The 12,650-nt window shown below is 43.9% G+C and overlaps 1 protein-coding gene across 1 annotated transcript in view; it reads right to left on the reverse strand.

The window, feature by feature from the left end:
• LOC141117561 (cell adhesion molecule CEACAM3-like) overlaps positions 1 to 12,650 on the reverse strand; it is an 80,385-nt gene that overhangs the window by 27,766 nt on the left and 39,969 nt on the right. Inside the window, exon 3 of the mRNA XM_073610467.1 lies at positions 5,932 to 6,252. Coding sequence (XP_073466568.1) covers positions 5,932 to 6,252 — 321 coding nt within the window. The remainder of the gene's footprint in view (positions 1 to 5,931; positions 6,253 to 12,650) is intronic.

A 12,650-nucleotide genomic window follows, 5' to 3' on the forward strand; every position in this document is an offset into this window, starting at 1 on the left:
GCAATTAGGTTTTTGACCTGGTGAGGTTTCTTAATGGGTTGTATTTGTTCTTAATATTTGTATAGTTTCTTATGTCTGAAAAATTCTAATATTTTTTTTTTTCTAAAAAAGCACTTGCAACTCACAAAGGAAGCTGCTGCTGACCCAGATTGTGCGGCGGTGTGACATTAGCACAGAGTCTCCACCCCAGGCCACTGACGTCACACTGATGCACTGAACACAACCCTTTCACATGAATGAGGTCACCCCGCAATGTAATGTATGTGGTTGTGGGCATGGTGGTACAGGTTTTTAGGGGTTAATAAAGTCAAACCCTCTGAAGAGCTGTGGACACTGGTGTAACAACTGTTTACTGGAACAACCAGATACTAAAAACAACCAGATACTGAAACAGCCAGATACTAGAACAAAATACTGGAACAATCAGGTACTGGAACAATCAGGTACTAGAACAACCAGGTACTGGAACAACCAGATACTGGAACAACCAGATACTGGAACAACTGTTCACCGGAAGAACCAAATCCTCAAACAAGCAGGTACTAGAACAACTGTTTACTGGAACAACCAGGTACTGGAACAACCAGATACTAGAGCAACCAGATACTAGAGCAACCAGATACTAGAGCAACCAGATACTAGAGCAACCAGATACTAGAACAACCAGATACTAGAACAACCAGATACTAGAACAACCAGATACTTTTTTTACCGTCCTGCAAGCGCACCGCTCCAGTGTGAAAGCCCTCAGGCTTTCACACTGGAGAGACAGGAGAGGCTCTTTACAGGCCATATGCAGGCGCTATTTTTAGTGCTGTAGCACATGTAAAGTGCCTCAGTGTGAAAGTAGCCTAATGCCGCATACACACGGTTAGAATTTACGACAACAAATGTTCGATGTGAGCTTGTTGTCGGAAATTCAGAACATGCGTAGGCTCCATCGGACATTTGCTGTCGGAATTTCCGAGAACAAATGTTTGAGAGCTGGTTCTCAAATTTTCCGACAACAAAACTTGTTGTTGGAAATTCCGATCGGGTGTACCCAATTCCGACGCACAAAATTCCACGCATGCTCGGAATTTAAGCAGAAGAGCCGCACTGGCTATTGAACTTAATTTTTCTCGGCTCGTCCTACGTCCTGTACGTCACCGCGTTCTTGACGTTCGGAATTTCCGTCAACATTTGTGCGACCGTGTGTATGCAAGACAAGTTTGAGCCAACATCCGTCGGAAAAAAATCCAGGATTTTGTTGTCGGAATGTCTGATCGTGTGTACACGACGTTCGTTTTTGCTTTCATCTATTAGCTGGATGTTGTTTAACAGCAAAAAAAAAAAAAATTATGGATGTCACTGAATCTCAGAGAACTACAGAGAGTTGTGAACTTTACATTGCGACAGGTGGGGGATACCAGAGCCTCAGCCTAATTCTTGTACTTCGCTGGTACGAGCTCTTGGAGTTTGTGTCATGACTAAAGCTTGCTACACATTATACAAATTTTTTTGTTAAATTTCCTTTAAGCCCCATACACACGATCAGAAAATCGTATGAAAAATGCCACTTTCATAGCGTTCATATGGTAATCTGATTGTTCGTACACTGCTTTCGAGAGCCAATTACAACAGTTACATAGTTACATAGTAGGTGAGGTTGAAAAAAGACACAAATCAATCAAGTCCAACCTGTGTGTGTGATTATATGTCAGTATTACATTATATATCCCTGTATGTTGTGGTCGTTCAGGTGCTTATCTAATAGTTTCTTGAAACTATCGATGCCCTCCCGCTGAGACCACCGCCTGTGGAAGGGAATTCCACATCCTTGCCACTCTTACAGTAAAGAACACTTTACATAGTTTAAGGTTAAACCGCTTTTCTTCTAATTTTAATGAAAGTCCACCTGTCTTATTAAATTCCCTTTTGCGGAAAAGTTTTATCCCTATTGTGGGGTCACCAGTACAGTATTTATAAATTAAAAACATATCCCCTCTCAAGCGTCTCTTCTCCAGAGAGAATAAGTTCAGGGGTGAATATATATACTGTGTGTATACTATATATTTGCCCCCCGCCTCCCATACGCAAACGCTTTCATGAATATGATTGAAAATGCTTTTATTTATGGTAATGTTCTCTTTAAGAGTAATTGCAAATGCTGGTTTTCTTTTATTGATGGTGTGATTGCATTGTGTGTGTGTGTGTAGGGGGGGGGGGGTTTGACATTAATACCCTGTTATTGTTTCATGCATATCGTAAAGGCAGAAGGTTTTTTTATCTGAATGCATTCTATGCATTGAGATGAAAATCTTTTGTGTGTAGTAGCCCCCCTCGGCCCCCCTAATACTTACCTGAGCCCCATCTCTCTCCAGCGATGTCGACGAATGTCTAAGTTGTCCAGGACTCTCCTCCCGATTGGCTGAGACACGGCAGCGGCGCCATTGGCTCCTGCGGCTGTCAAAGTCAGTCAGCCAATCAGGGGAGAGAGGGGCGGGGCCAGATCAGGGCTCCGTGTCTGAATGGACACACGGAGCTGTGACTCGGCTCCAGTGCCCCCATAGCAAGCTGCTGGCTGTGGGGGCACTCAATAGGAGGGAGGGGTCAGGAGCAGCTAATAGGGACCCGAGAAGAGCTGCCCTGTGCAAATCCACTGCACAGAGGAGGTAAGAATAACATAGTTACATAGTGAGGTTGAAAAAAGACACAAGTCCAACCTATGTGTGTGATTATATGTCAGTATTACATTGTATATCCCTGTATGCTGCAGTCATTCAGGTGCTTATCTAATATTTTTTTGAAACTATCGATGCCCCCCGCTGAGACCACCGCCTGTGGAAGGGAATTCCACATCCTTGCCGCTCTTACAGTAAAGAACACTCTACATAGTTGAAGGTTAAACCGCTTTTCTTCTAATTTTAGTGAAAGTCCATTTGTCTTATTAAATTCCCTTTTGCGGAAAAGTTTAATCCCTATTGTGGGGTCACCAGTATGTTATTTGTAAATTTAAATCATATCCCCTCTCAAGCGTCTCTTCTCCAGAGAGAATAAGTTCAGTGCTCGCAACCTTTCCTCATAACTAAGATCCTCCAGACCCTTTATTAGTTTTGTTGCCCTTCTTTGTACTCGCTCCATTTCCAGTACAGTGGAACCTCGGTTTACGAGCATAATCTGTTCCAGGAGTATGCTCGTAATCCAATGTACTCACATATCAAAGCGAGTTTTCCCATTGAAGTCAATGAAAAGGAAATTAATTTGTTCCACATTGACTTCAATGAGATGCAATACCGCATGCGGCCAGAGGCGATGGGCACCGGAGAGCCTCGGAAACGGCCGAAAAGGCCCGAGGGACACTTCGGCTGATCTCGGCAAACCTCGGAAAGACTTCCTACCCAAGATTTGCCAAGGTCAACCATGCTGTACTCCGGGCTTTCCATGCATTTCTGAACGGGAGGTTCGGCTCTGCTCGGCTCCGGCGCCCCCCACCTCAGGCCAAAACAGGCACACCGCTTTGGCCTGAATCCTGCTCGTTTTGCGAGACGACACTCGCAAACCGAGTTGCGATTTTTAAAAATACAGTACTCGTTAACCGCGTTACTCGCAATCCGAGGTTCCACTGTACATCCTTCCTGGGGACTGATGCCCAGAACCGGACAGCATACTCCAGGTGCGGCCGGACCAGAGACTTGTAGAGCAGGAGAATTATCATTTTATCTCTGGAGTTAATCCCCTTTTTAATGCATGAAAAATCAGTTCATTTGATATTATCCAATTGGACAAACACACAATTTTTTCTCTTACGATACTAGATCGTACGGTTTTTGATTAACCACTTAGCGACCGCCCTATAGTAATTTTACTGCTACAAGGCGGCTGCTGTGCGTAGGATCACATACTGTATAAATATACGTGATCCTGCACTTCCGGGTTGCGGGCACAAATGCCTCATCCGCTGTGATTACACACAGTGGGAGCTGATCGGCAGATACCGTGGACTCGATGTCTGCCGGCACCCGCTGATCGTTTGATACAGACGCAGAACGGCAGTCTGCCTATGTAAACAAAGTAGATCGCCGTTCTGTCAGTACAGAAGGCATGGATTCTGTGTTCCTGCAAAGCAGGGACATGGATTAATGCCTTCCCCTATTAAAATCACCTCCTCCCACAGTAAGAAAACACTGGCTAGGCACACAGTTAACCCTTTGATCACCCCTGATGATAACCTGTTCCCAGGCAGTGTCATCAGTATAGTGACCGTGTATATTTCTAGCATTGCTCAATGTATTAGTGTTCTTGGATCTCAAAAAGTGTCAGTTAGCGTCCGACTGTCCGCTGCAATATCACAGTCCCGCTATAAGACACTGATCGCTGCCATTACTATTAAAAAGATAAATAAATAAAAATATGCTATAGTTTGTAGACGCTATAACTTTTGCGCAAACCAATCACTATATGTTTACTGGGATTTTTTTTACCAATAAATATGTAGCAGAACACATACTGACCTACATTTTTTTCATTGGATCTGTTTTATAGCAAAAAGTAAAAAATATTGTTTTTTTTTTTTTCTAAATTTTTTGTTTTGTTTTGTTTATAGCACAAATAAACAAAAAAACACAGAGGTGATCAAATAGCACCAAAAAAAAAGCTCTATTTGTGGGAAAAAAGGAAATACATTTAATTTGTGTGCAGTATCGCACAACCGCGCAATTGTCAGTTAAAGTAACGCAGTGCCGTATCGCAAAAAATGGCCTGGCCAAGTAAATCTTCCGGAGGGTAAGTGGTTGATCAGTATAGTTTTCATCCAAAAATGCAATACAAATACAATACAATACACGACATTACTTCCAAATTTTGATTCTGTCGTATGAGAATTTTCAGAACTTTAGTAACCTCTTAATTTTTGATATGAGATTACCATGTAAAAAAAAAAAAGACAATCATTTGTCCGATAATCTCATCATATGTACCAAGCATTAGATTTACCTTCAACTATGTAGTAGAAGGGCCTGCCTGATTACACACAATTTGAAAGTGTTTAGGTGTGACCTTATATTATATTATTATTATTATTATTGTGACCTCTTATTATATTATTTATTATACGGTTTTGGTAAATCTAGAGGAAAATTGTATCATGTGTAGCCAGCTTTAGACTTACTGACAAGTTCACTTTAACTCCTTCAGATCCGCGCTATAGCTGAATGACGGCTACAGCGCGGATCTGCTTTGCCGGGAAGGCGTTAATAGACATCCTCCCCTTTGCAAGCTGGCCGCGCCCCCCTGCAGGTCAATGAGACTCAGGTGATCACAGATTGGAGTAAGGGGTCGATCCCGGCCCCCTACCACATGATCAGCTGTCAGCCAATGACAGCTGATCATGTGATGTAAACAGAGGATCGGTAATCGTTTTTTTTTTTCTTCTCGCGCTGACAGAAGAAAAAAAACATGTAAAAATATGTAGGTGTGGAATTTAGTTGCAGAGCTTTTGTCAAGTTAATTGGGGCACACTGACGGTGGTCCGGGCAGCTAAGCATCAATGACCTCTGGTCATATTAAGTAGGACCATAGGTGACTATATGCACTCATTGAGTCCCCTTCCTCTTTGGCCTTCATCCAGTGGTTTTAACACGCCAAGAGCCATTTATGCAGAGTACAGGGTTTTATGGTGACACCCCCTCAAGGGGTGGGTCCATGACATCCTGCACTCTTACTCTGTCCTCAGTCTTCTGGGTTGAGTGACACTGGGTGTGAGGACATCTAGTGGCAGAGAATAGGCACTGTGAAAGACAGGACTGGATTGAAGGTGAATATTGCAGCAAAGGCCTTTGTTTTTAAAAAGGAGATATATTTTTAAAAAATTGCTTGAACTTGGGCTTTAACCACAGTCTTATGTCTTCTTTATGGGCATACATTATATTTCTGTGCATTACAATAACTTACTTGTGACTCTGAGGTTGTAGAGCTGGGCACATTGCTGTGATGTCGGTGTCACCAAATAAGCTCCATATGTTCCTTGGTCTTCTCTGGTTAGTCCGGTGATAATTAAAGAGCCATTAGCGGTGGCATTCAGACGTCCTTGGTGTCGGGGATCCTGAATTACAACAGGTTGTCCGGGCTTGGTTACAGCAAAATGGACCAAATTCCGGATAGTCACCCAAGTGATGGACTCAAATTTATTCTGGTTCACAGGTAGAGTGACCTCCATTCCCTCCTCAGAAGATATATTGGTCCGTTCTGCACAGGACTCGACACTCAGAGCATCTGGTGAGTGATCATAACAGTGTTTGATAAGGAAAACCAGAAAATTCACAGCAAAATATTTTGTAATGCAATGACAATAGTGGTAAGGATTAACTAAAACCAATTTGACTGACAATCAGCATTTCTCATATATTCTGATCATTTGGCTCCACCTGTAATACTGGGTATCCAAAGAACATAAATATACAGTGCCTTAAAAAAGTATTTATATCCCTTGAAATTTTCCACATTTTGTCATGTTACAACCAAAAATGTAAATGTATTTTATTGGGATTTTATGTGATAGACCAACACAAAGTGGCACATAATTGTGAAGTGGAAGGAAAATGGTTTTCACATTTTTTTACAAATGAATATGTGAAAAGTGTGGGGTGAACTAAAATCTAGTGGAACCAATTGCCTTCAGAAATCACCTAATTAGTAAATAGAATCCACCTGTGTGTAATTTAATCTCAGTATAAATACAGCTTTTCTGTGAAGCCCTCAGAGGTTTGTTAGAGAATCTTAGTGAACAAACGGCATCATGAAGGCCAAAGAACACACCAGACAGGTCAGGGATAAAGTTGTGGAGAAGTTTAAAGCAGGGTTAGATTATAAAAAAAATATCCCAAGCTTTGAACATCTCATGGAGCACTGTTCAATTCATCATCTGAAAATGGAAAGAGTATGGCACACCTACAAACCTACCAAGACATGGCCGTCCACCTAAACTGACAGGCCGGCAAGGAGAGCATTCATCAGAGAAGCAGCCAAGAGGCCCATGGTAACTCTGGAGGAGCTTCAGAGATCCACAGCTCAGGTGGGAGAATCTGTCCACAGGACAACTATAATGCTCCGTACACACGGTTGGACTTTGTTCGGACATTCCGACAACAAAATCCTAGGATTTTTTCTGACGGATGTTGGCTCAAACTTGTTTTGCCTACACACGGTCGCAAAAAGTTGTCGGAATTTCCGATCGCCAAGAACGCGGTGACGTACACCACGTATGACGAGACTAGAAAAGGCCGGTTCAGAACCAAGCGCGGCACCCTTTGTGCACCTTTTGCTAATCTCGTGTTAGTAAAAGTTTGGTGAGAGACGATTCGCGCTTTTTCAGACTCGTGGCTTTCAGATCGTTTTCTTCCATTCAGTTTGTGCTTGTGGGTTTGTATCTGCTCTTCAGTGCGTGCAGTCAGTTCGTATCAGAGTTTTCTGTGTGATCTTGCCTGCTCGTTGCTGTTTTTCAGGTCGCTCTTCACAGGCCTTGCTGTTCTTCAGTGCGTTCTGTTACTTCGTTCTGAGCAGCCGACCGTTTTCTAGCCATGTTTCGTATGCGTACTCCTCGTAGAGTTCGTGCTGTGCGGGGGCTTGGTGTTGGGGTCCTGACCTTGACACAAGTCCAGTCCATGAACAGGGTGAGGAGGAGTTCATGGACCAAGAATTGGTTGCTTCAGCGTGACCAGTTCTGTCATATGCCTTTGCTCCGTGAGATCCGTGAGAATAATCCTGATGATTTCAGGAACTTTCTCAGGATGACGGACCCCGTGTTTCACTGTTTGTTGGCTTCACTGACCCCCTATATCAGCAGGCAGGATACCTGCATGAGGCAAGCCATCACTCTGGAGCAGAGGTTGATCGCTACCTTGCGGTATTTGACCACAGGGAGAAGTCTGCAGGACCTCAAGTTCTCGACAGGCATCTCCCCCCAGGCTCTTCTTTGTGGACATTTACTGCTTGTGTTTGTTTTAGCTGACCCTGACAGAAATGTGTGGAGTGCAGAAAATGTCGTGATTGTGTAACCTTATACAAAGCACTGTTGGCTGTTATTTACTAAATGCAAAGACACTTTTCACTACAAGTGCACTTGCAACTGCACTGAAACTGCACTTGTAGTGCAAAGTGGATTTCCCCTTAGGAAATTACCCCCATTTTCTCCTAAAACAACAATTACATCACCCCAAAAGTGTTGTAGTGTTGAGACAATAATCCACACATTCTTGATGAACAATCTTTTTAATACCTGCACAATCACATGTGCATTTACCAAAGGTTTTTCTGACAAACCAACATGTTTGTTGTATAACAATTTTTGTGGTGTCATTATCCAAAATCAAAATGTGCATTTTATAGAAAACAGGCCTGTGTAAAACCCACAAGAAAGACACAAATCTTGATCTTACAAAGTTCACATTTGGTAGAACTTGAAGGCAATATCAGACATGAGTATTTATGAACTGTGTTTGATATTGCGTTCAGATGGGGGGAAATCACCCCTGGAAAAGCCAAATTTGGAAGATGCACACAAATTTCACAATGTCAACATGTGCTAGCTGCCATCACGGGGGATCAAGGGATGTGTTTTGGGGGAGAAAGCCCTTCCTCACCGCTACTTTATTATTGAGGAAGGGGTTGCACCCCCAAAACGCGTCCATTGATCTCCCGTGATGGCAGATAGCACATGTTGACACACTGTGTGCATCCTCCAAATTTGGCTTTGGGAAAAATCACAAAAACATTTCGCACATTGTAGCAGACAAAAGAAGAAAGTGATTTGGAGGGGTTTTAAACTCTCCCCAAAACATCAATGATGTTTTTATATTTTGGAATAACATCATTGATGTTTTGCTTGATGATTTCCAATTGTAAATTACACCCCATGATCTCCCCGATCAGGATCTGGGCACTTTCGGATGTGAAAGGATCTGGATCCACAACCTCACGATCACCTAAAAAGAGAGGAACCCAAAATAAATTAGTTTTCAAAAAAATGCCACCATCCATCTCTTATCTGAGCCTGTGGTCGCAGACACTCACCTGTTGTGGTAACTACTTCCACCACGTCTTCATCCTCCTGCTCATCTTGTGTTGGGTGGATTTCCCCTTCTTCCAGAGGGGGGGGGGCTCTGGTCTCCTCGGATGAGGGGTGTCCTCCGAGTTTTTTCTCCCCTATGTAAAACAAAAATGGTATAATTAGCACACAGATATTTGATGTCAGAACTATAAAGATGAAACATTGCTTGGAAGTGGGGTACAATTGTCTATTTTAGCCGAGTTCCAAGATGTAGCTTTTTTAGTGCCCTTTGTCAAGCTGCAATACTTTACCTGTTTGGTAAAAGCTTCACAGATGGAGACCCCTCCTATAGTATACACTGGAGCACCTGTGTGGCCCCCTAATAAAAATGGTGTTCTTGTGTAACACACTAGTGCTCCAGTGTCCAGATGTGAAAACAGCTGCTGAGTGTCCTCTCCTTACACAGAATCTAGTTTGCATTTCATTCTAGTAACAAAGCCATCTACACAACCCAATTCTTTGAAGACAAGTATAGGGCGTCAAAATGGTGGCCAAATGCATATGGCCTAAACAATGGTATTTTATCGTCCGAAATATGATCCGAACGAATAATGTGCCCATGAACATGAAAGTTGCCATTTTAAACTGTACAACAGTTCCTAAAAGCACATGGAGCAGCACGAACGTAATAAACACAAAAAGGATAGGAACACAGCACAACTACTTACTTTTTTGCAGCACTCTCCGGATCTTTCTGTACTGCTCATGTTCTCATAATTTCAGGTCCGACCACCGCTTCCTGAGTTGATCTTTCGATCGTCGTACCCCGAAATTCCGGTGCAGACTCCTGACCACTTTCGCCATGATCTTGGCCTTTCGGACATTGGGGTTGGGGTAAGGCCCATACTTTCCATCATAGTCGGCCTTCTTCAGGATGTCCACCATCTCCAACATCTCCCCAAAGGACATATTTGAGTCCTTTAATCTCCTTCTGGATCGGGACGTTTCAGGCTCCAGCCTTTCCTCCTCCTCCTCCTCCTCGTTGCTGTACTTAGCACTATCCTGCTGTCTCTCCGCCATGTGCTCTTCCTCCACTGCGCCGAACGAAAAGGGGCGGGGAATAGACTAGAAAGAACGTCAGGGGCGGGCGGAGTTATACGCATGCGCAGTGTGTATAAATCGTAACGCGCGCGTCTTACGTACGATCTGTGAGCGGAGGAAGGAGCATCGGAGACGCCGATCGTGCTAACGAAGGTAGGATCTAAACTTGGGCCTATACTGCTTCGAAATGGAAGCCTATATTGTAACAAGATTAGGGGAGTTTGGCCTGACATTAGGCTTTGTCTTGTGTTGTGTCTTGCAGAGAAAATGGATGGGTTCAACGACCACAATTTCCTGCCCCTGTTCATTGACAAGTACAGGGAGCTGCCCTGTCTGTGGCAAGTGAGACACCCCCACTATAACCATAAACAAAAGAGGCAGGCAGCGCTGGAGAAACTGCTGGAGTTGGTGAAGCCGGTGGTCCCCACAGCAACCATCCCTTATTTAAAAGCAAAAATTGGTGGCCTGAGGAGCACTTATCTTAGGGAGCGCAAGAAGGTCACAGATTCCCAGAGGTCCGGAGCTGCAGCAGATGACATTTATGTCCCCAGGCTGTGGTACTATGAGAGACTGCGATTTCTGTCAGACCACACTGAAGTCAGGGAATCCCTCTCCACTCTTCCTTCCACGCTTCCTTCCATCCCAGCTGAGGCTTCCGATGTCCAACCTGGGCCTTCCAGCCAGGAAGAAATGGAGGAGCCCAGCTGGAGTCAGGTATAGCATTCTTCTACAGATTTCTGGGCAATAAATAAATGATGTTTATTAGATGTTATTATTGATCACTAATTGCTGATTAAAAAAAGTGCTTTACATATCAATAGACAGTAGTGGGCACCCAAAATTGGGAAAAGAATGAAAACTGCTGGGCTCAGAAGGATAGTCTGTTATATTTGTTAACATTGAATTTGCAGCAGTCAGGAGGTGAAAATTGTGTGTGATTGATGAATAAAAAAATAAAACTATGTCCCTTTTTCATACACAGGAAGACCTCAGCCAGGAGGAGGCTGTGGAATGTGGCAGCCAGGAGGAGGCGGGGATTATTAGTGTCAGCCAGGAGGAGGCGGGGATTAGTGGCAGCCAGGAGGAGGCGGGGCTAAGTGGCAGCCAAGAGAAGCCTGGGACAAGTCGCAGCCTGACTGAGTCTCAGGTCCCTCCCCTCCGCCTGCCATATAAACGAGCCAGGAAGGCCACTCCGAGTCCCGTGCAGGATTCAGCGTACAGGCTGATCCAGGAGGCTTCGGCGTCCCTCCGAGCCTTCCCCAGTCCTGAAGAGGCCTTTGCCTGCATGGCTGCCACAAAATTGCAGGGCATGCAGGAGGGCCAACGCAAGATCTCTGAGGACCTGATTTATAAAGTCCTTCGTAAGGGGTTGAGTGGGGAACTGACACACAAGACGGATGTCATTGAGAGGGACGATCCTCCTCCTCCTCCTCCTCCTCCTGCTGCCACAACTCCACCACCACAGCCAAAGCCTGTAAGGAAGCGTGGAAAGAAGACCAAAGAGTGATGACCCTGGGTTCAGTCTGGTCTGACAGAAGATGCAGTCTCTCGTATGACCACAGCCTGGGGACACAGATGTCATCTGCTGCTTTCCGGATCTCTGGGACTTCTGGACCAGACTGCTCTCTCTTAGATATGGACTCCTCAGGCCACCAATTTTGCTTTTAAATAATTGATGTCTGCCCTGGGGGTCCAAGGCTTCACCCACTTCTGCAGTTTCTCCAGCGTTGCCTCCCTCTTTGTTTATAGTTGTGACCCCTTAATAAAAATTTTTTAGGGAAATTCTACTCTCCTGTGTGTGTTTTCATCCAAAAAGGACAGTTTGTTGGTGACGATTCAGGTACATTTCTAAAGTACAATGTGAAATTAACAAGGGACAACAACACCAAACAATCTCCTACAGATTAAATAGAACAACATATTAGTGGTGTTGTGGGAACTTGTCACCAAAAACACACACAAACATTTTCGGGAGTACAAATCAAAATCACCAAAAAAAATAAAAATAAAAAAGAGAAACACAAAAAAAAATCTACATTAAAGTCCAAAAATAAAAAAAAATTTTGTTGTCAGATGTGAGAAATCTAAATATATTGAGGGAATCCCGATAAATAGTAACGAAATAAGTTTGTGAGAAGTGTGTGTGAATATGAGCAGCAAAACTACTTAATTCTTGTCACATTATAAAGAAGAAGAGAGTGCGCTGTATTAAACCATTTTGAACATTGCAGCGTGACGAAAGTGCTGTATCCATTCCGAACGCTACGTTTACCAGAACGAGCTGTCCCGTGTTGGAATTTCTTCTGAGCATGCGTGGCACTTTGTGCGTCGGAACAGGCCACACACGGTCGGAATTGACGCGATCGGATTTTGTTGTCGGAAAATTTTATCTCCTGCTGTCCAACTTTGTGTGTCGGAAAATCCGATGGAAAATGTCCAATGGAGCCCACACACGGTCGGAATTTCCGACAACACGCTCCGATCGGACAATGTCCATCGGAAAATCCGACCGTGTGTACGGGGC

The sequence above is a fragment of the Aquarana catesbeiana genome, linkage group LG13 (genome assembly GCF_042186555.1).
Source record: "Aquarana catesbeiana isolate 2022-GZ linkage group LG13, ASM4218655v1, whole genome shotgun sequence".
NCBI classification, from domain to species: Eukaryota; Metazoa; Chordata; class Amphibia; order Anura; family Ranidae; genus Aquarana; species Aquarana catesbeiana.